This window comes from Cetorhinus maximus, chromosome 9 (genome assembly GCF_964194155.1).
Source record: "Cetorhinus maximus chromosome 9, sCetMax3.hap1.1, whole genome shotgun sequence".
NCBI classification, from domain to species: Eukaryota; Metazoa; Chordata; class Chondrichthyes; order Lamniformes; family Cetorhinidae; genus Cetorhinus; species Cetorhinus maximus.
In genome coordinates, this window is record NC_135887.1 from 11,655,353 (window position 1) to 11,681,494 (window position 26,142).

The 26,142-nt window shown below is 45.2% G+C and overlaps 1 protein-coding gene across 8 annotated transcripts in view; it reads right to left on the reverse strand.

Annotated features, from left to right (window-relative positions):
* The window catches only part of hnf1ba (HNF1 homeobox Ba), a 107,216-nt gene that overhangs the window by 34,412 nt on the left and 46,662 nt on the right, over positions 1-26,142 (reverse strand). For 3 of the 8 annotated variants that reach the window (XM_078548046.1, XM_078548049.1, XM_078548048.1), the window contains exons 5-6: positions 9,965-10,125; positions 1,348-1,489 (exon numbers count right to left, since the gene is read on the reverse strand). In XM_078548046.1, coding sequence (XP_078404172.1) covers positions 1,348-1,489; positions 9,965-10,125 — 303 coding nt within the window. Of the gene's footprint in view, positions 1-1,347; positions 1,490-9,964; positions 10,129-11,514; positions 11,635-26,142 lie in introns of all 8 variants that reach the window. The other 5 variants (XM_078548043.1, XM_078548044.1, XM_078548047.1 and 2 more) reach the window with 2 other exon arrangements.

Genomic DNA, 26,142 nt, shown 5'->3' on the forward strand with positions numbered 1-26,142 from the left:
ATTGCAAATCCCACACTGGCATTGCAAATCCCACACTGGCATTGCAAATCCCACACTGGCATGCAAATCCCACACTGGCATTGCAAATCCCACACTGGCATTGCAAATCCCACACTGGCATTGCAAATCCCACACTGGCATTGCAAATCCCACACTGGCATGCAAATCCCACACTGGCATTGCAAATCCCACACTGGCATTGCAAATCCCACACTGGCATTGCAAATCCCACACTGGCATTACAAATAATTTCTTGGGTGCTGGGAGTCCTCCGAATTTCTTGTGTGAGCCTGGGCAGTGAGCCTTAGTAGTGTACTCAAGTACCACAGTTGACCCTTATCTCATTCTCAGCTGACATCCACACATGTGGACTTCCCAGCAGTAGCCACTGAACAGTAGCTGACTGACCAAATTGCTCTGCTGTCCTGTGCAGAGACACTGATACCAATTATAAGGGTAAATTCAGTGGGGTGGAGTTAGGGCTACAGTTCTGTATTCAATACTGTATCAAGGTCTCAACAACCTCATGACTGAAGCACTAGCTCTCCAAACATTTGAGCACAGATTTGTAAAAGTCAAATCATGTTCGGCTAATCTAACTGAAGAGCCCAATACTGTGTTGCCTGCCAGCAGACACAATGCCCACTGTCTCCACCACTGGCGCACGATGAACTGTGATGGATTGCTGCACTGCACCCTGTACAAGGTTACTTCGACAGTGCCTCCTGGTCGCTTGACCTCTACTGCTGAGAAGGGCAACAAAACAATGGAGACACCGTCATCTCCATATTCCCTTCCAGGTGACAAACCATCACAACTTGGGCATGTAGATTGTCAGTCCTTTATTGTTGCTGGAATACCCTACTGAGCACCATTGTGACAGCACCATCCATTGCAAAGACTACAGTTCAAGGTGAAGGCCCACCAACTTTGCAGGGCCACTAACGATGGACAACAGCCACAGCCTGGTCAGTGTCACCCTCACCCAGCAAACAAATAATAGCAAAAAAGGGAGAGACACAAACTCCCTCTGAGCATGTCTCTCCTCCTGGGAGCTCATACTCAGCTTCTAATCCCTCACCTCTAATTCTGCTAAGATCAATCAGCCAAGTTGAGATAGGAGTCGACCGTTAGAACCTTATTGGTCTATATTGGCTCAGTGCCACACCACATGGTGTACCTATTTTGCCAGCAAAGCCAGCTGCCCTGTAGCAAACCCATCATGAATAAACATAAGCACTGCTAACCCAGGTGCCCAGAACATTATGGAACTCTCATTGCAAAGTGAAAAAGCAGCTGACTAAATGTCACCCTCAATATAGCTGGTTGGTTGGAAAGAAGCCATACTTTGTGCTATCGCCATGACTCCAGAGAGGGGGTTGATGATGAGGTTCTGCGTTTGTTGGTGATTGTGATGTGGAGGCTGTGACAAGCTATGGATATTTGTCAACGTGCTGACTGGAGGCAGAGGTCCACCTGTGGCTGTGATCTAAACAAAGAGAAAAGGAGAAAAAACAGCTCAGATACAGTTTGAAAGCACCAACCTGTCCCAAAAGTTACCAATATAGTGGCATGTTTTCAGCCAGTGGACATAAGTGCATCATTAAATGGGCCATCGCGTCTGTAAACAGTAAGGAAACATTCGAATGCATTACGAATTATTTGCATTATCCAATTCCTTTTTTATGGACGCGAGGAGAAGCTCTGGGTTTTGCCCCTGGCCTCAATAGTGACTTTCTTCAAAGTGTACAGACTCAGCGGGTTGGCTACCATCATGACAAGGATTTGTACCCTGAAGCAGCTCTTAAAGTCATGAACAAGGCATGGCACCTCACCAATCCAGTGTCATTATCCCCATCGGTGCTCCAAAACAAACACAGGTGGGATTACTATTGGAAAGCGACTGGGACTGGTCAGATGGGACACTACGATCAATGGTCTTTTCCAGTACTCCTCAATTCTTATGCTCCTAACAGGAGCCTCCAGGTTTCAAAGAACTTGTACCTGAAGCACAAGCATTCCAAACATTTAAGCATGGATTTGTAAAAGGCAAATCACATTTGACTAAGAATAAAGAAGGCACACAGATAAAGGAAAGGCAGTGGATGTTGTCTATATAGATTTTAAGAAAGCATTTGACAAAGTACCACATAAAAGGCTGGTTAACAAAACTGAGGCTCATAGGATAGGAGGGTCAATGTCAGCTTGCATAAAAAATTGGCTTAAGGACAGAAAACAGCGAGTTGTGGTATTGGTTGTTTTTCTGACAGGAGAATGTAGACAGTGTTGTCCCAAGGGTCAGTGATAGGATCATTGCTTTTGACTCAGATATTGGAATACAGAATAAAATTTCAAAATTTGCTCATGATAGCTAACAAACTGGAGGCGTGGCAAGCAGTGAGGATAATACCAATCAACAACAATAGGACATAGATAGATTAGCAGAATGGACAGACAAGTGGTAGATGGAATCTAGTACAGCGAACTGTAAGATGATGCATTTTGGCAAAAGGGATAGGGAGAGGCAATACAGACTTAATGGCCAGTATTTTCCATTACCCCCCCCAACAGTGGGACCTTACGGTGCCACCAAAGGCAACGGTGCCGAAAAATTCTGCCCAATGACACAGTTCTAAAGACCATAAAGAGACAGAGGGACCTGAGGGTTCAAGTGCATCGATTTTTGAAGATGGCAGGATATATTGAGAGGAGTTAGCAAAGCATATAGAATTTAAGGCTTCATAAATTGAGATAGACTCACAGACGTTTACAGTACAGGAGGCCATTCGGCCCATCGTGTCCGTGCCGGTCAACAAAGATCTGACTCCCTTAATATCATTTTCCAGCGCTTGGCCCATAGCCCTGGAGGCTATGGCAACACAAGTGAATATCTAAATACGTCTTAAATGTTATAAGAGTTTCTGACTCAACCACCCTTTCAGGCAGTGAGTTCCAGGCTCCCACCACCTTCTGGGTGAAAAACTTTCTCCTCAACTCCCCTCTTCGCCTTCTACCTCTTACCTTAAATCTATGTCCCCTGGTTATTGACCCCTCTACTAATGGAAAAAGTGCCTATCTATATATCCACCCTATCTATGCCCCTCATAATCTTATACACCTCTATCAGGTCCCCTCTCAACCTTCGCTGCTCCAAGGAAAACAACCCCAGCCTATCCAATCTTTCATCATAGTTCAGACCCTCCAGCCCAGGCAGCATCCTGGTAAATCTCCTCTGCACCCTCTCCAGTGCAATCACATCCTTCCTATAATGTGGTAACCAGAACTGCACACAGTACTCCAGTTGTGGCCTAACCAGCGTTTTATACAGTTCCGGCATAACCTCCCTGCTCTTGTATTCTATGCCTCAGCTAATAAAGGCAAGTATCCCATATGCCTTCTTAACCACCTTATCTACCTGCCCTGCTACCCTCAGGGATCTGTGGATATGCACACCAAGGTCCCTCTGATCTTCAGTACTTTCCAAGGTCCTATCATTCATAGTGTAATCCCTTGCCTTGTTAGCCCTCCCCAAGTGCATTACCTCACACTAGTGAGTACAAAAGCGAGAAAGTTACCCTGAATCTTTATAAAGCTCTGGTTAGGCCACAACTATTGTATTGCATCCAGTTCTGGTCACCACGCTTTAGGAAGGATGTGAGAGTCCTTGAAAGGATGCAGAGGAGATTTACCAGAATAGTTCCAGGGATGGGGCGCTTTAACTCCAAGGTTAGGCTGGAGAAGGTGGGGTTGTTTCCCCTTGGAGCAAAGGAGGTTGAGGGGTATTTAAATGAACAGAGGCCTATAAGATTACGACAGGTCTGGACAAGGTTGAAAAAGAAAAGCAGTTCCCATTAGCTGATAGTACAAGGACAGGCAGCGAGTGGTAATAGCCTGGAACCCACTGTCTACAAGGGTGATGGAAGTGAAGATGATAATGGAAGGCAACTGGATGGGCACTTAAGGGAAATAAAATTGCTGGGCTAAAGGGACAGAGCAGAGAAATGGGACTGACTGGAATGCGCTATAGAGGGCCAGCATGAACTCAATGGGCCAAATGGTGTCCTTCTATGCCTTAATGACACTTCAGCCCCATGACTTTCCTCTGTGACTCCTCCAGTGAGTAATGCCAATCATTAATTAGTTCTCACCAGCTCCTCTGCACAGGAAAGGTGAAGTGGTGCCCTGCATTCACTGAGAGCGGTTACATACCAGAAGCAAACAGTGCAAATCACCATTAAATGGTAAATGGTTGCCGGCTACAATCTAACTGCAATTAATGGCCATCAATGGAAAACCTTTGTTTCAAGAACTATTTGCACCGTACAGATGAAAGGATAAAATGAGATTAAGTCCTGGAACAAGGTTCTAAGGCTGATGAGGGGAGGATTCTTGCTGGAAGGTCTAAGCCTAGAACATGGAGCGGAAAATTGCAAACCAGCAGGAAACTGGCATTTGGCCGCATTCCGAATTTTCCCGTCATGGCCCCGCCATGATGCCTGCTGCTGGCGGGACCAGAGAATCCCGCCCATTAACCCATCTTTTCTCCTTACACACTCATAGAATCATAATCATTTTACAATGTAGAAGGGAGGAAGCCATTTGGCTCTTGGCTGCCTGTGTGGCCTTTCTGACAGAGTTATCCACAAAGTCCCATTCCCTTGCCTTTCCATTTACACTTAAACATTTCACTTTTGACTGAAAATGTATCCACTTCCCTTTTAAAAGGAATTGTAGATTAATTTGACGGTTGAAGTTTTAGGTTGCAAGTGTCATGATCAATCTCCATGAATAAATGGGTCTTTGAGGGGATTTTAGGAGGAAAGTCTCGTTCTTTTTTGCCCTTTTCTCTCCTGAAGGTGCTAACTCATGCAGGAAACATTTCTCTGGCTCCCAGCTGCCTGAGTGGCCATTCCCTAGGCAACGAGCAAGTCTCAGTCGTTCCTGATATACTGCACCCCAAAATGGCCTGTTTTTCTTCCCTGAAGAATGGCGCGCATGCTATTGAAAAGCTCCGCACTTCCCACCAACTCAATGCTTTGCCTTTCATTCAGGTGAGCTTTGATGGAAAGCGCTCAGAGGGGTAGCTGGTTGTTTGGTGGAGGAGGCACTTTCATCAGCAGAGCTGGGAGAAGCGCCCACTCACGAAGCAGGATTTTCCAACCCTCCTGAGGCTGGGAGAGTAGGCAGACGGGTGGGGGGGTGGGGGGGGGGGCCAAAAATATCCACACAGGCCATCGGGTTGGTTTCCTGACCCTGTGCCTGGCGTCAGCCATTTTGACCAAGGTGAGTTCAGGGCCCAGCAAGGCCACTTCCCCACCCCCCAACCCCTCATACCCCCACGCGGCCCCAACGATGGTGGCCTGGCTGCTTTATGTGCCTTTTAAAATTCTTAAGAAACCTTCACGGTGAAGCAGCCCCTCAGTTACTTACCCTTTACTGCAGCTGGATACGCCTATGAAGGCCTCTGATTAGCCATCCAGCTTCAGGAGCCCGTCCGCCGCCCTTCATTGGATGGGGAACCTGACTCCCTATCAGTTAAGGGGGTGCCCTAGCCAAAATTCCAAACAGTGACTGCTCCCCCCAACCCCCCACCCCCCACCACCACCCCGGGGGTGCAGAAAAAGTCCCAGCTCCTGTTTCCCACCCCGCCCCCCCAAAGCGAAAATTCAGCCCAAGGAGTTTGTCCTGTAAATGGCACTTTGATGGCTGCGCATACACTTCCTGAATCATTATTAGAAAATACATTTGAGGCACAGCGAAGCAGCATAGTGAGGTTTCAGTGCACAATATCTGATCCCAACCATGTTCCCATGGAAGACATTGAACAGAGGTCTAGCTCCTCCCTAGAGGATCTTCAGACCATTCTCTGGTACTCTCAAGAAGCCAGCTGTCTAACTCCCAACTGGTCTCTAGCCCTTCCTCTTAGTCAAGTATGACATGTGGGTGTGGCGTCCATCGCAGAAGAAAGATTGAAATATGTAAGGAAAAGCGAATGAGCTAAATCAAGAGGCTGAGAATGGTTAGCACGATATTATGGATTGAAAAGCCAATGGATTGGAGGAGGAAGGGAAGCTTAGAGAGGTGAAGAGTTCCGCTGTTTAGAAACAGAATAAAAGGTTGCACAATGAGTCTAGGCTGTAGGATTGGATGTAAGTACGGAAGAAAGGAAGGAAGGTTGGAAGAAAAGAGGTAGAAAGAAAAGGAGGAAGAATGAAAGGAAGGTAGGAAGAAAGAAAGTAAAAGTCCTTACTTTGTGCTTAATCATGTTCTCGCGACATATAGCACTTCACAATCTAGATGTCGTGGTTCACATGGGAACCAATGACATAAGTAGAACCAGGAATGATGTTCTGCTAAGAGAATTTGAGGAGTTAGGATCCAAATTAAAACACAGAACATTTTCTTTCTTTCATGGGATGTGGGCTTCATTGGCAAGGCCAGCATTTGTTGCCCATCCCTAAATTCCCTTGAACTTGAGTGGCTTGCTAGGCCATTTCAGAGAGCAGTTAAGAGTCAATCACATTTCTGTGGGTCTGGTAAGGACGGCAGATTTCCTTCCTTAAAGGGCATTAGTGAATCAGATGGGTTTTCACAAAAATCAATGATAGTTTCATGGTTACCACTACTGAGGCTAGCTTTATAATTCCAGATTTTATTAATTTAATTTCAATCCCCCTAACTGCCGTGAATCAATGTCCCCAGAGCATTAGGCCAGACATCTGGATTACTAGTCCAGTAGTATTACCACTATGCCACCATCCTCCCCCAAGCTATCAAAGGTAATCATTTCTGGATTGTTACCTGAGCCACACGGGTTAAACAGATTAGAGAATTAAACGCATGGCTCAAAGAGTGGCATGGAAAGAAGGGGTTTCGATTCATAGGGCAATGGCATCGGTACTCAGGAGAGAGTGAGCTGTTCTGTTGGGATGGGCTACACTTGACCCAGGCTTGGACCAGCGTCCTGGCCAATCGTATAACTTGGGCTGTGGACTGAGCTTTAAACGAACAGTGGGTGAAGAGGGGTTTAGAAATCCTAAGAGAAAGGTCGAGGCATCGGAGGAATGTAGCAATGTGGGTAAGGGCAAGCAGAATGGCACAGGAAAGGACGGAGAGTTTAACAAAAAATGTCTATCAATGAATAAGGTCATTGCAGGAAACAGAAACAAAAAAATGAAATTATCTGAATGTATGAAACATCTGCAATAAAATAGATGAACTAAAGGCACAAATAAGAGGTAAATGATTTAGATCTAATCACCATTACAGAGACATATGGTTACAAGGTGATCAAGGTTGGGCAATAAATATTCCAGGGTGCACAACATTTAGGAAACACAGACAGAATTGCAAAAGAGGAGGAGTAGCCCTGATAGTAAAGGATGACATAAGGACATATGAGAGAAGGGGTCTGGCCTCAGAAGATCATGAAGTAGAATCAGTATGGGTGGAAATTAGAAATAGCGAGAGGCATCACGCGCTGTTTTACGCTTGAGCAGGTCAGGTGCGCACCCACCCGCTCAGCGAAAAATTCTGCTCTAGGTTCCAGATGTGCAGTGGCGGGTGGAGCGGACGATCGCAAATACTGGTTTCACAACGGCATGCAACCGATTTTTGGCCGTCTTGCCATATTGAGCCCCCCAAGACCGCCATGATGCCCGACGCCAATGGAGCCGGGAAAATTCTGGCCTTTGTGTCTGTCCTCACAGTAGAAGACACAAGTTTCACTCCAGAAATAGGCGGTAAACTAGGGGCTAAAAAGGAGTGAGGAAATTAGGGAAATTATTGTCAACAGAGAAAAAGTTTTGGCGAAACTTAAGGGACTAAAATGTGACAAATCCCCTGTGCCTGATGGCCTTCACCCTGGAGTTCTAAAGGAGATAGCTGCAGAGATAGTGTATGCACTGGCTATGATTTTCCAGAATTCATTGGATTTGGGAACGGTCCCATCAGATTGGAAGTTGGTAAATGTTACTCCGCTTTTTAAGAAAGGAGGGAGAGAGAAAACAGGGAACTACAGGCTAGAAACAGAAATATCTGGAAAAACTCAGCAGGTCTGGCAGCATCGGTGGAGAAGAGCACAGTTGACGTTTCAAGTCCTCATGACCCAAATGGGACTCGAAACGTCAACTGTGCTCTTCTCCGCCGATGCTGCCAGACCTGCTGAGTTTTTCCAGGTATTTCTGTTTCTGTTTTTGTTTTTGATTTCCAGCATCCGCAGTTCTTTGCTTTTAGAACTACAGGCTAGTTAGCATAACACCAATTGTTGGGAAAATGCTAGAATCTATTATTAAGGAAATGTTAACAATGCACTTAGCATGGCGTGATTAGAACAAGTCAACATGGTTTTACTAAAGGGAAATCCTGTTTAACAAATTTAGTGCAGTTTTTTGAGGATGTAACTCTTTATAGATAAAAGGGAACCAGTAGATATAGTATATCTGGATTTCTGAAAAGTTCTTGATAAGGTGTCACACAAAAGGTTAATAGGCGAGCTAAGTGTGCCTGGAGCTGGAGGTAATATAGAGGATTGGTTAACAGATAGGAAGCAGAGAGTGGGCATAAATCAGGTTAATCAGGAGAAAGAAATTAAGAGTATGAGAGGAAGCTAGCTAGAAACGTAAAAATGCCTAGCAAGAGTTTCTGCAGGTATTTAAACAGGAAAAGAGTAAATTAAGTGAGTGTTGGTTGTGAGAGTGACAATCGGGAGCTAATAGTAGATTATAAAGAAATGGTGGACGAAATGAACAAATATTTTGTTTCTATCTTCGCCATAGAAGATACAAAAAAAAAATTCCAGTAAAAGCTGTAAATCAGGAGGTGGAAGGGAGAAAGGAACTTGGTAAAATTACAATCACTAGGTAAGCAGTACTGAGCAAACTGATGGAGCTACGGACTGACAAGTCTTTGGGCGCAGATGGACTTCATCCCAGGATCTTAAAAAAGGTGGCTTATGAGATAATAGATGTGTTGGTGCTAATTTTCCAAAATTCACTAGGTTCTGGAAAGTTTCCATCAGCCTGGAAAGTAGCAAATATAGCCCCTTGGGAGGAAGGCAGAAAACGGGGAATTATAAGCCACTTATCTTGACGTCTGTCGTGGGGAAGGTGAGGAAATTGGGTCTATTTTCTTTGGAGTTCAGAAGAATGACAGATGATCTCGTTGAAATGTATAAGATTCTGAAGGGGTTTGATAGGGTAGACACTGAGAGTTTGTTTCTGCTGGTAGGGGAATCTAAGATATGGAGGCACAGTCTCACTTTAAGGGGGCTATCATTTAGGACTGAAACGAAGGGAAATTACTTCACTCAAAGGGTTGTGAATCTTTGGAATTCTCTACCCCAGAGAGTTGTGGATGCTCCATCGTTGATTACAGTTAAGACTGGGATAGACAGATTTTTGGCCTCTCAGGGAATCGAGGGATATGGGAACAGGCAGGGAAGTGGAGTTGAAGCCCAAGATCAGCCATGATCGTATTGAATGGTGGAACAGGCTCGACAGGCCATATGGTCTACTCCTGCTCCGATTTCTTGAGTTCACATACAGTGAATTAGCTTTGGAGTGCAGTGACTGGTATGTAGGCAATGCCAGCCAGGGGATGTCAAAAAAAACTGAGCAAAAAATAAAACAAATGAGCTTATTATCAATGTGATTGTTGCCAGTGATAAAGAATAGTGTCATGCCCAGAACACAACTTTACAACGCATTTAATCAATAAATTGAAAAGGTTCCTTTGTCAGCTTTATTGGTTGAGTACAGAACCTGCACCTTTAGTGCTGTGCAGGCTAAGAGTTACAGCACTGCCTTTCAGTCCTAACTTATTTTGGATTCCAGACCTTCATTTCCTACAAAGCTCTCATTGTTTTGCATGAGCCTGTCCGCCATTAAAAAGAGACTTGTTTGTTTTGCCTTCTCAGACTCTTATCTTATCAGCATTACAGTTACAATGGTGCAGGTGTACTCACCATCTTGCCATCAGGTGACAGCAGACTGTGGCTTGGGTCCAGGTTTGCTGGCGAGACTTGCTGTAAAACTGTTTGGCTTGTCACCATGGCACTGTTACCATGGTGGCTGATTGCTGTGGAAGAGGAGACTTCGCTGGTCCCTTGCTGGCCATACCGCACGCCTGCTGCACAAAATAAATTAAAAATCAAATACATTGAAATAGACTGAATTCTATTTTAGCCTCTGAAGCGACAAGGCCCAACTGAGAGCAAACAAAAAAGAACACATGAAGTAAACACTGACATGGTGGTGGGGGCAAAGGTGAAAGGTCTCTGGTGTATTTAAGTATGTCAGTCAATGTCCTGCCTGCGTTCCCACTAAACAGTAGGACGAGAAGATCAGCATTACTAGGCGCAAAACCAGGTGTGACAAGAACATCAAACTATGACATGTGTCAAAGGCAGCATTTAACTTTATAATGGAGGAAAAACCAAGATGATAAAGCCTAATACAGTTTGGAATTTCAGCCTTTGTAGGTTTTCTTCTGTTAAAAATAAATTTCCATTGTTTTTTTTTTAAGCTGCATTATGTGATAAAACCTAGATGCAATCCTGACTCATGTAACTTATGGCAAAGCTCCGATATTCTTTGGAAGTGCTAGACCTTCTCCCCATTAATTCTGAACAGGATACTATCTGGGCCATGATCTGCAATGGCAGTCAGTCATATGGAAGGCAATCCGACACATGAACCCAACAGATGGGCAAATCTCCACCTTATTGTTGATGAATGACCAACCAGCCTGGCTTATTAACTGCACATGGAGTCACTACATGCCTGGGACTTTCCCCACTCAGTTCCAGATAACCCTGCAAGTTAAGGCCTTGATGGGAAGGCTGGACCAAACAGACAAGAAGCAGAAAGAGTACAAGTGCCCTGTTTTGGTTAGCTGCTTGGTTTCAGCTGGTTAAAACTCCCACAGTACCCTAGGTGCATATCTATATGTCCCTAACATTTGACTCTTGCCAACCTGTGCCTCAATTCCCTTGGTTTTTGGCTGAGTGGAGTGGTGTCCTTAAGGGAAAAGAGTGCGTATTTCATATCAGGTTAACGGAATCTGTGTAGATTTCTCAGGGGTTAGACGCCCACCTAACTAGAAGTAATCTGCTGTGTCACATTAAACAGGATGATAGCACAACACAAATGAATGTCACATCAGATCTTGTGCACAAAAAGCACTTGTGAGCAGGAAGTTCCTTGTTAGCAGGGTACTTCAATGTTAGTGAAGCAGCTGCTTTAAACTTTGCACTCTTGGCTGAACTAGAGATAAAGTTAGCATCAAACTCCAGAACTGCTGTTTATAACCATGAATTATGGCGGATGAGGCATTTCTTTCAGTCCATCTTGATTACAGGGGAGGGGAAGATGGAGTTGAGGTTGAGAGCCTTTCGCAGTATCAAGATTACTGAGGCTGACCTCTCAACGCTGCCCAAGGTTTGCCTCAGTTGGGCAAGTTTTGTCAGTGAGGTATAACATCCTGAGGAAATAAAAGCACTACTGCCCGGCTCACCCTGACTGAGTAGCACCTCCTGCCAGCTGGCCATGTTGGGGCACTGATGGTTGTGGAGATGTTCATAGCCAAGAGCACCTTGACTTCCTTCATGGAGGAAGATACCGGGCAGCGAGTGGCCTATGAGGGGAGAAAATGGGGAGAAAAGAAAGATAAAATGAAAAAAAAAATAAATTTGACAAGAACACGGACAGACAACAACAAATTGCATTTCTGTAGTGAAACTCATGGGCAGCAATGAAAGGGTGTGTATTTATCTAGAACTTTCCACATCTTCAGGACATCCCAAAGTGCTCCATAGCCAATTAAGCATTTGTGCAATGCAGCCGCCATTGTAAAGGAGACAAAGGTGACAATCAATGTCTACGCAGCAAGTTCCCACAGATAGCAATGAAGTAAATGACCAGCCAATCTGTTCGAAGTTTTGGTTGAGGGATAAATATTGGCCAGAACGGGGGTGAACTCACTTGATCTTCAAAAAGTGACAAGGTACATTTTATGTTTGCATAAAAGAGGGCAGATGGGGCCTCAGTTTAATAAAAGACAACACTTGGTACTGCACTGAAACACCAGTCTGAATTATGTGCTCAAATCTTGGAGCTGAGTTTGAATGCATGAGCAGCTGACTTAGAGACAGAGGTGCTCTCTACTTTGCAAAGAACACCTATATAGTATGGCTAAAGAGCAAAAAAACAGTAGATAATAAATAGGAGGAATAAACAGAAAATGGAGGGGCTTAGCATTGGTTGGGCAAGGCACAGGAAAGAGAGGAAGTTTGTAAACACAGGAAGGGAGGTGACTAGCCAGAGGAGCCAAGACCAAAAGTTCCAGAGAACAGGAGCAGAGCAGCTGAGAAAGAGAACATTTTGAGTTGCAAACCATTTGCACTATGAAAAATGAGCTGTTATCATAACTTGTGTTACTTATGATTGATAAATCTGTTGAGTCGTCCCTCGATCATAGTGCCTTGAAAGCAGCCTTTCAGTCACAATGAAAACAAGACTCCTTTTATAGCTGGAAGTTTGCCAACACAAGCAGTTTAACTCATGTCCAGGGCAAACATTGTGCAACGCTGGGGTGATGGCATTATTGAATATTTCAGTGTAACTGTTGTCACCATTTATCACAATTGCCAACTTCCTTCACATTTCTGAAATTGTGACATTTGTTTGTTCTTGCAGCAGCTTCTTACACAAGCTGCTCAGAAATCACAGAAATGACCCTAGACGTACGTTAGTTTGTTACTTCCCGGAAAGGTTTTGAGAGCTATGACTCCCTACGTGGCTCAGAGGAAAAATGCACCAGAAACTAAGCAGCATGGAGATAAAAACAAAAAGCTGCGGATGCTGGAAATCCAAAACAGAAACAGAAATACCTGGAAAAACTCAGCAGGTCTGGCAGCATCGGCGGAGAAGAGCAAAGTTGACGTTTCGAGTCCTCATGACCCTTCAACAGAACCTCATGGGGACTCGAAACGTCAACTTTGCTCTTCTCCGCCTATGCTGCCAGACCTGCTGAGGTTTTCCAGGTATTTCTGTTTTTGTTAAGCAGCATGGAGCTTGCTCTGCGTTAGCTGACCCTAACTACAATTGGCTTCAATTTTCAGGAGGCATAAAGCAGCTCCTGGTTGCTATCCAAGGATTTTTCACCACCGTGGCTGATGCACAAACAATGGGCAATCCAGTGAACTATTAGAGGGCTGTAGAATTCTAACCCAGCTGGGCCAGAGCTTCAGGAGTGGAGAAATTTAGAATATAATATTTTCACATACGACCTGGCCGATGATGCATTCCTTTGTTCCTGTTGTGGAGGTTTAATCAATAGGCCAAATGTGGAAACAGCACAATTTGCAATGTCATGGGGTGGCCCGGTTAGCTCAGTTAGCTAGATGGCAAGTATGTGGTTCAGAATAATACCAAAAGCACAAGTTCGATTCCTGTTCCAGCTGAGGTAGACTTCCAACCTGCTTTCCCCCACTCAGCCCCTGAGAGTGGAAGGCAATGGCAAATCACCACTGACAAAAACAACCTGCTAGGAAAGTAGCTCAGGATGAGGCATCAACAGATGATGAGCCAAGGACTTTGGGCAGAGCAGCCATGAAGTGAAGTGGTCAGATGTGGGTTCCCAACCAGTGCCATACCCCAATGAGTGCCTGATCTCATTGCAGAGGGGCACTATATGGGGTGCTAACCCACCAATGTGGAGGAAATATTGGAGGGATAACCCTTACCAGGGCACTCTTGATAACCAAATAGCAGTTGGTTCAAAGGAGCAATAGGCAAGGACTTAAAAACAAATGCTCCATCACCCTTCCTCCAGCTTCTGTCTTGGTCAAATTCAATGTGTAGACCAGGAAAAGCAGGGAGAAATAATGGGATTTATATCCTCAAGAAAGGCAATGGATTAGGCTGAATATTATTACTAAATTAAAATGCAAACCTATGAAGATTTGGGCTGTTAGGCTGACTGATGGCTCTTTCTAGATAGGGTGTGCACCTCCTTCCTCAACACCACCAACTCCTGAAGAGGCAAAGCAATGAAGGGGGAGAAACCTGCTATCAACTTCAATAAAAACTCAGGAAACTTCCTCCCTGATTCCAAGGGCAATGAAGCAGCTCCATAATGATTGCCCATGATACATAACCAAGCATAACTAACCCCCATCCACCCATAGTCCCACTCCCTCAGCAAGTGGTCACCCCTTCCTAAGGACAGCAGTGTGGCCTTACTTACCACATTGTCAAAACATATTAATGTAGTCAACACAGATTGATTATTAATTTTCTTACATAAGGATTAGCTGCTCAGATCAACATCATTTGTATATCAATATGGTGGTATTTGATTAAAGAAGTGCCAAAGTAACAGCTTTTGACTGCATTTCTATGACCTTATGTTAATGACTAAAAGTTATTTTTTTGTAAAGCTTCCATAAAGGTTCATCAATTTTCTATGTAAGCTCAGTCATGGACCCTGTTTCCCTGTCTTCAACCCAAGTCTATGCTGCAATGGTTTGCCTTGTAAACATCAGCAAGACAGTAAAATACTTAACTGGTTCTGCTGCCCAGTGGTCAAACAATGGTCCAGGGCCCAATAAAAAGCCTTTATTTTACAACCCAATCTCCTATAAACCTGTCAAAAGGAGGAAAGTCTATTCCTACATTGGCCATTAACAGTATCTTACATGAATGTTTTGTGAAGTCCTTTGTAACTCTTTTACCTCTACATTCCTGAAGACATTGACTAATGCCAAGATTCAGTTCTACAGGTATTGGCACCCTCCTGTACCTTCCGAAGTAAGCATTCCAGTCTGCGCAGTGAGCCTGATCTTACCCTCACCTAATATCCATTGGCACGTGCCATATGGAGCTGCCGGATTTTATGATCAAGGCTGGGAATCTTGACTGGTTCTTTCCCTTCCCTAAGGGGTGTTGATGTTAATTGTGGCATTCCCACCATTACTGCAGTTCAAACCAAATAACCTTGTGACTGAACCTGGTATCGTCCCTTCTACATGACTATTTCCAGCACCAGAATGCACGTGCTGAAATGAGTTTGCATGATGCATTATTAATAATAATGCTGCTGATCAGTCGTGGTTTTGTTACTCTCCACTCTTCAGTATGATGACAGTTCTTCCTGGTTATCTTGATCTAGTCTTCTTCAGATTACTTGCTGCTCGTCACCGACCAGAATAGCTGAAATCAGCAAGACCTTTGAGGGCTCAGGACAGTAAGCTGAAACATCCTGGGAGAAGGCTGTCATAAAATACTGCAAATCAAAGGTAAGATGGAATCCATCTTTCACACTAACATCTAAAAGAAGCGAGGTGCTTTGTGTTATAGTAATAACTGAATAACTGTAATATGTGAAGAATATACATAGGTTTACATTTCATATCCATAAACTTTACTTCCCGTTGTCACGATTTTTGGTACCTTTTTTTAAAAATAAGGTTCACCATCATAAATTGTGATATCAACACTTCCCATTCAATTTTGCTATGTCAACCGTAACAATATATTTGCCAGCTTTGGCACGAGGTGGCTCCAGGAAACATTTTTCCTCAAGTGTCTCTCCCAACTCCATTGCCATTAGTGTTGTTTAGTAGGTCAGAACTTGAGTATTGCTGAAAAAAAGAGATACGCTGTCTAAGCTTTTCACCTTGCACTGTCCTAATGAGTGCTTACACAGCAAGTCTCTTTTTTCCAGCAATACTTCCTATAACACCTTTCCCACCTTACTTTTTTGGAAACAATCTTGTCAAACACTTATCCTACAATTCACGATGAGCAATGTCATGGTAAGCCCTTCACATAATATCTTAAGAGTCTTGTGTATGCTGTACTTGTCTTATAAGTGTTGCATTTACTTCTTGTAACAATTTCTCCATCACATCTCTATTGTTATAAAGCATTGTAGCCTCCAACTTACAACACCATGTAGAGGTGTCAGCTGTGGCTCAGTTCATAGCACCCTCGCCTTTGAATCAGAAGGTTGTGGGTTCCTGTCCCACTCCCGGAAACCAAGAACTGTGAATGTACTCGAAAGAGTTACATGCGATCTGTTGATAACTCGAAAGAGTTACAACACCATGTATATGTAAAAATGTCTTTCATATAATGCATATCCATCATATTAAAGCCATCATGATTTAAACTACATATGAACATATGAGTTATGAGCAGGTTTAGGCCATTCAGCCCCTTGAGCCTGCTCTGCCATTCAATAAGATCATGGCTGATCTGACTGTGGCCCCAACTCCACTTTCCTTCCTATCCCTTATTCTCTTTGACTCCCTTGTCAATCAAGAATGTATCTGATTCAGCCTTAAGAACGTTCAGTGACCGACCCTGCCTCCACCACTCTCTGAGGAAGGGAGTTCCACAGGCTCACAACCCTCTGAGAGAAAACATTTCTCTTCACTTCCGTCTTAAGTGGGAGACCCCTTTTTTTGTAAACCGTGCCCCTAGTTCTAGTCTCTCCCACAAGGGGAAACATCCTTTCAGCATCCACCTTGTCAGTCCCCCTCAGGATCTTATAAGTTTCAATGAGTTCACCTCTCATTCTTCTAAACTCCAATGGATACAGGCCCAACCTGTCCAGCCTTTCCTCACAGAATAACCCCCTCATTCCAGGACTAGATGTAACTGTTGTTGTGGATGCAAAACAATCCTTAATGAAAGGAGATAGAGCGCCAGGCATGACATTCCTCCTGAGCAGGAAATTTCCAATCAATGTAATAATTGCCTTTAATAAATGCATTTACCTGCATTTGTCAGGGAATAGATGAGCAGCAGCCTTAAAGGGACCAGGCCAGATGGACAATAAAACAAAAACGACTGTGCTCCAGACCTGTAACTGGGAGTTTAAGGCCTAATTAACTTCTCTAGGGGTATCAATGCTGATCACTCCTGTAAGTGCCCAGTCCCTTCCCATAAGTGCCTTATGTTTAGTGCCCATACAGCTTGATGTTTAACTATATCAGTGCATAACCTCTAACAATAGTGTACCCTCCTCATTTACAGTATATATTCCTCTTGTTCGCAACTTCTGTTTCCTTAACTTCTTCGAAGACTGACCCAGGAAATGCTTACGCCGGGTGAGACCAGAAATAAATCCTAAAGTTGCTTTATTTAATAGTGAGTGAACAAAAAGAGCAATAGCTGTGATCAGACATCATATTCTCGTGTAGTTATACAAAATAATGAATATATGGCCAATTGGTATGCTTCTTTGCAGAACAATTTCGAACTACTTTCCTACAATTATAACCTTCTAGTAGCCTTTGCTGGGCCTGCACGTCTTTGCAGCATTCGGTTTTAACTGGCTGCCTGTGTCTCCGCCTCTTGCATTTTTCTCAAATTCTGCTCTGTACCCAGCCAAAAGGGACCAAAGGCTTCCCAGCACATTGATCGCAAGGTCCGTCTTCGTTGATGAGACAGGCTGACCAATATCTTACCCTTTACACTGCAGCTTTAACACACGAGCATTTTCGCCACCTATCTCATAAAGAGCAGGATCTTACACCCCTGCAGCCGGGCGCACGCCTGACCCGATCGGGCATAAAATAGCGCCCGATGATGTCGGGCGAACGTCCCGAGGTCATCGCGCACTCATGCGATATTTCGGTCGGTGGGCGCGTGCGAGAGTTGGCAACGCGCCCACCCAAAAGCTGAGAGGCCCATTAAGGCCATTAATGTATTAATTAAGAGCGATTTTTCACTGCCCGTCCATCCTTCGCAGGGCGGCGGGGCGAATCCGCCAGGCGGCCTTTGGATTTTTGAGGAAACCTCATCCACGGGCGGGATGAGATTAATTTAAAAAGCAGCTCTGCCCCTTCAGGGAGCTTGCACTGCGCAGTCCCCCACACCCGCCCTGATGTAAACGCTCGCCCTCTTCCCACCCCCACCATGGCAGCGGTGAGCTCTTCAGCGCGCTTTTCACGCTGGTCAGCCGGTAACTGGCCAGCCAGCGCAAAATCGCGGTCGGTGAGGGGTGGGGGGTGAACATGGGCGGACGGCCATTTCCCAGCAGCTCCCGGGCCTGCCCACCACACCCGCCCGACTACCCGCAACCCAAAAATCCTGCCCAAAGTGTTTTTTTTTAAACTTGTAGATGAGTAGACTATCCTTTAAAGCTCAACACCATTTTCCCAATTTGTTTCCTTGGAGAAATTGCCATAAATTCCTGAAGTACAACTATCATCGTGAAAGAAGTGGACAAAGGAACATGATTCAAACTCAGATGGGTATTGAGGCCATTACAAAAATCAAAGGGAACAACTTCAAACCCAAGAAAGCCACAAGTGCATAACTAATCGCTCAAAATAGTTCCATTTTAAGTAACAAAAACAAAAATAAAAATACCTGGAAAAACTCAGCAGGTCTGACAGCATCTGTGGAGAAGGATACAGTTAACGTTTTGAGTCCGTATGACTCTTCAACAGAACTAAGTAAATATCACCACCGTCAGCACCCCTTTGTCCTTTTGTCTGTGACATCTTTTGGTTACCTCCACCTATCACTGGCCCTCTATCCAGCTCTACTTGTCCCACCCCCCCCTTAAACCAGCTTATATTTCACCTCTTTTCTATTTTTCCTTAGTTCTGATGAAGAGTCACACGGACTCGAAACGTTAACTGTGTTCCTCTCCGCAGATGCTGACAGACCTGCTGAGTTTTTCCAGGTATTTTTATTTTTGTTTTTGTTTTGGATTTCCAGCATCCGCAGTTTTTTGCTTTTATCCGTTTTAAGTAATTTGATTTCCATTTAAGCTTTCCAGAAAGCTGCCAAAATTTAAATAAATGCAGCACCGAGGACAATTATACTTTCCTTACTTCCAGGTGTCAAATCTTAACTCTCATAAAGTCAATGGGTGGAATCATCCCAGATTTGCACGAGTTGCGGTAGCGGGCGGGTAAAATGACGTTTCACCCGTTGGCCGCAATGGCGGGTTTTCACGCCGTATCGTCCCAATTCCGCCTCATTATTTATGCGTTCCTGGGAAACACGTTGTTTGGATGGCGGGTAGCTTCATCATGCCGGGCGCCATATTTAACATTCGGCCGCGCCCACACATCTCAGTGTTTCCAGGCCACGACTAGGGAAGATGTCCACGAAAGGCAAGAAGACTGCAGCCCCCACCCCCCCCCCCCCCCACCCCTCCCACCCCCCAGGCCTAGCGACACGTCACTGGAACACCTTTTGGATGATGTGGAAGCCCACTGCAATGTCCTATACCCCTTGCTCTGGCTGCAGGATGGGCAGCGGCAATACCAATCAGGCCTGGGAGATGGTGGTAGCGATGGTCAGCGCCAATGCCCTGCAAAAGAGGACAGCTACCCAATGCTGCTACAGGGTGAATGGTCTCATCTGCTCCGTCAGGGTAACTCACTCTTCTCATCACCCTCAACTCTCACACTCACAAACCCATCACACATCCACATCTCACACCTCAAGGGACAACAGCACTAACTCTCACACACACCCTCACATCTCCATCTGGCTCATACCCTCTCGAGCTCATATCCTCATCCTGTCCATGGCTCCGCTCACCACACAGACATTCCATGCAGTGCCATGTGTCCTGCTCACACTCTCTCCATCTGTTTTCACGCAGGAGAAGCTGGCTCACATCAGCAGAATGAGGTCCCAGGCGGGGGTGGAGTGGCCCACATTAGGCCCCTCACTCACTTTGAGGAGTTGCCATCGTGCTGACTGGTGAGGATGTGGACCGTGCCTGCAGCAACGGTGAGGTCGGCGGCGAACACCCTCCTGAGGATCCTGCACCACATCATCCCTCCCTCAACACAACTGTGAGTGCTCTCTCTCCTGCTTTTGACTCTGCTGCCATGCACTAGTTATCTCTACTCTGGTTCACAGGGAGCTCTGCCAAGCGACCGACACCCTCAGCCAGTCAGTCCCTCAGCTGCATCCACATCCTCACCTTCAGCCAAGAGGATTCCTCCTCCAGTGAAGAGTTGGAAATAAGCAGCCAGGAAGACCCGTCATCACTTAGGGAGCAGCCAACCCACGAGTGATTCTGGAGGGAAAAGTGTGAGTGTGGCAGGGCCTTTCGGAGCCCCGTGCAATCACTCTCACACGGAGACCTTCACGTATCACACTCATCTCAATGTCCCGAGCATTCTCAATGCTGCCTGCTGGGGTTTGCTTTCAGTTGTCCATCTGAGCTGACCTGCATCTCCGCCCACCCAACGATCACACTCCCATGCAGCACCTGATCTCACCCATCACGACTCACGTTTCACTTTTGATTTAGTAAGCATGGTCTGGTTTCACTGCATTGTGCACTCCCCTGGTCACCCATTTCCTTACCCCCATCATAGTTGACCCCCCGGCATCACCTTCCACCTCCCCTCCGTGACCTACCAGCCACAGCCCTTTTCCTTCGGGGATGTCCAGGTGAACATGCATGTTCCTCTCCTTCCTGAAAATCCCACCCCCATCCACATTCACATCCCCGAACTCCTCCTTCCCACTCCCAGGGTACGTGTCTGCCTCTGAGTCCACACCAACAGCCCTCACTGCCCCTTCTATCGCTATCGACGATCCTTCACCCTCCCACCTTACCGCCTCACTCTGCCCTTGCTCATTGTCACCCTTCCTCCATAGAATACCCACCCTCAGTTCACTCCCCAGGAGGCAGAAATGGGCCTATCCGACCTCCCCCATGCACGTTCACCTGCACATTGCCCTCTCTGCACCCCCTCCCTCCGTCCCAGAACCCTTTCCCCTCCGGAACCCCTTCCCCCTTTGAACCGCTTCTCTCCTGGAATCCCTTCCGCTCCTACAACTCCTTCCCCCCTGAAACACCATCCCCCCCCCCCAACCAACGCACCCATACCAGTCCTCCCACTAACCACCTCCCCACCGCCACGGATATCCCCTTCCCCACTTAGTACCTCGCCCTTCCTGACTCCTTCCTCCACCCTTACCTCTTCTGCCACCCTTAATCCCTCCCCGACTCCTTCGTCCAGCCTCACTTCTTCCTCCAGCCTCACTTCTTCCTCCAGCATCAGTCTTCCTCCAGCCTTGCTCCTACCCCGTTCCTCCACTCTTAATTATTTCTCCACCTTTACTCCCTCCTCTCTCCGCACCCCTTCCTGCCTCTGGACACACTCCCCTGTCCACACTCCTTCTTCCACCCTTAATCCCTCCCCTCTCCCTGGACACCCTCCACTCTCTGCACCCCTTTCCCCCTGAAAATGTGAAGTTGTTCACTTTAGCAGGAAGGACAAAAAAGCAGAGTATTACTTAAGTGGAGAACGGCTGCATAATTCTGAGGTGCAGAGGGATCTAGGTTTCTAGTTCATGAGTTACAAAAAGTTAGTATGCAGATACAGTAAATAGTTAAGAAGGAGTACTGTGCACAGTTTTGGCCCCCTTACTTGAGGAAGGATGTAGTTGCATTGGAGGCGGTTCAGAGGAGGTTCACTAGATTGATTCCAGAGATGCGGGGCTTGTCTTATGAGGAGAGATTGAGCAATTTAGGCCTATACTCACTAGAGTTTAGAAGGATGAGTGGAGATCTAATTGAGGTATATAAGATGCTAAAGGGGATAGACAAAGTAGACGTGGAGCAGATGTTTCCCCTTATGGGGCATTCTAGAATGAGAGGCCATAGTTTTAGGCTAAGGGGTGATAGATTTAAATCAGAGATGAGGAGGAATTACTTTTCTCAAAGGGTCGTGAATCTGTGGAATTCACTACCTCAGAGTGCAGTGGATGCCGGGACACTGAATAAATTTAAGGATGAGATAGACAGATTTTTAATTAGTAATGGGTTGAAAGGTTATGGGGAGAGGGTGGGAAATTGGAGTTGAGGCCGAAATGAGATCAGCCATGATGGTATTGAATGGCGGGGCAGGCTCGAGGGGCTGAATTTCCTACTCCTGCTCCTAGTTCTTATGTTCTTATGTTCTTATGTAATGGAATGCTATCCTTTATTAGGAGAGGAATTGAACATAAGAGTAACAATGTTGTGCTTCAGTTATGCAGGGCATTGGTGAGACCGCATCTAGAATACTGTGTGCAGTTTTGGTCTCCTTATTTAAGGAAGGATGTAAATGCATTGGAGGTGGTTTAAAGGAAGTTTACTAGTTTGGTACCTGGAATGAGTGGGTTGTCTTATGAGGAAAGGTTGGACAGACTGGGCTTGTTTCCACTGGAGTTTAGAAGAGTGAGGGGTGATTTGATTGAAGTATACAAGACCCTGAATGGCCTTGACAAGGTGGATATTGAAAGGATGTTTCCTCTTGTGGGTCAGTCCAGAACTAGGGACACTGATTTAAATTTTAGGACAGAGATGAGGAGAATTTTTTTCTCTGAGGATTGTGTAACTTTGGAACTCCCTGCCTCAGAAGATGGTGAAGGTCATTGAATATTTTTAAAGTAGAGGTAGATAGATTCTTGTTAGGCAAGGGAATCGAAGGTTATCTGGGTTAGATGGGAATGTGGAAATCGAAACACAAGAAGATCAGCCATAATCTTATTGAATGGCGGAGCAGGCTCAAAGAGCCGACTGGTCTACTCCTGTTCCTATTTCTTATTTCCCCGAGGACACCCTCCCCTCTCTGCACACCTTCCTCCCCCCAGATACCCTCCCCTCTCTGCACGCCCTCCTCCCCCAGTTCTCCATTCCACCCCCAACCTTCCCTGACACATTAACTCCCTCCTCCCAACCTCATCCCATCCTGACACCTTCATTACCCCCCTCCCAACCTCACCCCCCCCCAGCACCTCTTCCTCTCCCAGGCGATCCTAGCCCTTCCTCTCCCACCCGTTTGACCATCGTCCTTTGTGATCAGGAATGGTTGACTATCTGATTTCCGTGAGCTGCTTCGTGGTGGAACCACGTCTGTGAGAATCCACCCAGTAGGCCACAGGCGTTCCTCCAGTGTGCTGGTGCTGTCGGGCGCCAGCATCTCCTGCTCCTCGGAAGCCCACGACGTGAGCAAAGCCCTGGCAGGCAAGTCCCGACTTCTGTACGTCACGGTTGTCTAGACATGTTCTACACCGGTGTGCTTTCCCTCCGACGTAGGTCGCCGACACGATCCAGAGAGGGGTTGGGGGGGTGGGGAGGGGATCGATTCACAGAATCACAGAATCAGAAGAGGCCCTTCAGCCCATCAAGTCTGCACTGACACGTGAGAAACACCTGACCTACCTACCTAACCCCATTTACCAGCACTTGGCCCATCGCCTTGTTTCGGTGGGCAGGCCCAATAATGCCATGCCGATGTATTACAATGAGGTTGCCGACATCCGAAGGTGGAGAATGCGGCCCAGCATCGATGGGCTGAGCGGACAATCGCAAGCTGGTTTCACACCGCCGTGAAACCAATCGTGCCATATTGTCCGCTCATGCCACCGATCATGCCCGATGCCGTGGGCAAGGAAAATTCCGGCCAATGTTGTAAACACTGTCTTCGAAAATATGTAAGCACTTAAGCATCTACAGGGTCGAGGTAGGTCAGTAGATCACTGGGATTTAGTCAATACTGCGCAAACAGTTAGGAACCTAGATCAATGCAGATAACCAGGAAGAACATAATCTGGCAAAATAGAAAAAGCTTGGTATGTATAGACTTTGCAAATCCCTTGTGATTTTGCAAAGCTTCCTCGAAAACTTCCAGCAAAAGCTCTTTAAAAAGATTGCTGATGTTGTTTGGTTTGTTACTTCTGAACATTGTCCTGTACTGCAAAAACTGTGCTCAACCACTAAAGATCTGACAGAAAAACAGACTAGGAATCTTTATTATATGTCAACATTTACCACAAAAAAAGGAGGCTAGAAACCTTGGGAGTAGAAGATGTATCTTAAAATGGCCCACTGGTAGTAATCTTCCAATCCCAGCTCATTTCTGAATAATCACCAACATCTATGTATTAATAAAAATTTTATATAGGACATGCATTTCCCACCTTCATTTCTTACATAATTGACATCCGTGACTTTTGGTCATACTTTCATGTGAATTGCCATTGTGAATTGCTATGTCAACAGTCACAATGTAGTTGCAAGCTCTAGCCACTAGGTGGCTCTTTATCATGAGAAGAAGCCTCTTTTCTAGCTCTGTTGCTATCTTCTATCAAACCAAATCTTCTGGCTGCCTACCGCAGATTCCAAATCACCTGTAAATTTGGTTGCACCTCAAACCCTCGGCGCCTAATAAAGCTTGTTAACCTGCAACGCAATCCTTCATGAACCAAGCACTCCAGGAACTTTCACTTCCCATCATTGTACTGCACTGTTATTGAAAGCTTTTGTTTAAATGAGTTGTGTTAACTTTGAAACATGCCAAGCACCAGGAGGTATAAATTCATTAGACAAAGATTGACTTTATCCATGAGTTCAGGAGGCAATTGAGTCCACCCTCTGCTAGAGTTCATATTTTGCATAGTCCATCCACTCTTCTTCAATTATTGCTTTTTGTACTGATGGTCCCTCTCCCTACATTGTTTTGCAGTCATGCACTACTATATCATTTTACCTCCATGTTAGGCCATAGCATCCTTCTTCTGTTGAAAGATCTCTCATCTTGAATGTCTTCATTGATTTTTTATTTATATCATTCACCAAATGTTATAGGAATTTCTGTGATACAACCTGAGTTGGATGTGACCTGATTTTATGGCTCAGTGGTAGCATTCTTCTCATTGAGTCAAATGATTGTGGGTCCAAGTCCCACTCCAGATATTCAAGCACAAGTCCAAACTGATACTAAGGGAGTAATCCATAGTTGGACGTGATATTAAACCAAGAGTTTCCGTTTTTCTCCTCAGGCAGTCATAAAAGATTTCATGCCCCTGTTTTGAAGAAGAGAGGTGTGTACCCCTTGTGTCTATGGCCAATATTTATCCCCCCAGCTAACAACATCAAAGCAGATTATCTGAATATTATCATGTTATTGTTTTGGGAGCTTACAAATTGGTTGCAGAATTTCCTATATTACAATTATGACTACACTTCAAATGAGCCTTATTGGTTGTAAAGCCTTTTTGGCTGTCCTGAGGTTGCGAAAGGTACAATGTAAATGTAAGTCTTTCTTTCTTTTAACACTAGCCAATTCCACTGAAATGCACTCTGTTTATGAACGTGTTATATTGTTAACTGTTGTAATAAAAATTCCTGTGCTAACCCTATTTAGTTTTTTACAGTATAATTACATTTACAACACCCCAATGGGGCTTGGTTATACAATATCTCATATGCGTTAACACAAGCTCCAGGGGTCAAGGTATGAAAAGAGAGAAATCATATTTTCCCCTTTGGCTCAAAAAAAGTTCGTAACCCCCTTTTTAGTTGAACATAGCTACTGCCAGTCAAAGTGTAACATGAATTCAACATTAGGAAGGCAGAGTATCACAATGCAGCCCAGACAAATGCTCATTGTACACTTCTCAAACTAACATTAAAAAAAAGGCTAACAGAGCAGTTCAGGAAGCTGAAGGGAAAACAAATAGTACTGGTAAGGTTTTGGAGAGGCTTATTTTTCGGACCAGGTCTCGAAGTCCTTGTCAAACAGTTTATTTTTGAAAAAGAATATGGTGGAGCAATTTTCCCTGTCACCAACTGGGGCAGTAATCTGCTAGATTGCTCCTCCCATTATAGAACCCTCCCATTATAGAACCTTCCCACTGTATAATCTCCCATTATAGAACCTTCCCACTGTAAAATCTCCCATTATAGAACCTCCCACTGTAAAATCTCCCACTGTAGAAGCTCCCATTGTAGAACCTCCAATTGTAGAACCTCCAATTGTAGAAACTCCAATTGTAGAACCTCCAATTGTAGAACCTCCACTGTAGAAGCTCCCATTGTAGAACCCTCCCATTATAGAACCTCCAATTGTAGAACCTCCAATTGTAGAACCTCCACTGTAGAACCTCCACTGTATAAGCTCCCATTGTAGAACCCTCCCATTATAGAACCCCCAATTGTAGAACCTCCAACTGTAGAACCTCCACTGTAGAACCTCCACTGTAGAAGCTCCCATCGTAGAACCCTCCCATTATAGAACCTCCAATTGTAGAACCTCCAATTGTAGAACCTCCAATTGTAGAACCTCCAATTGTAGAACCTCCACTGTAGAACCTCCACTGT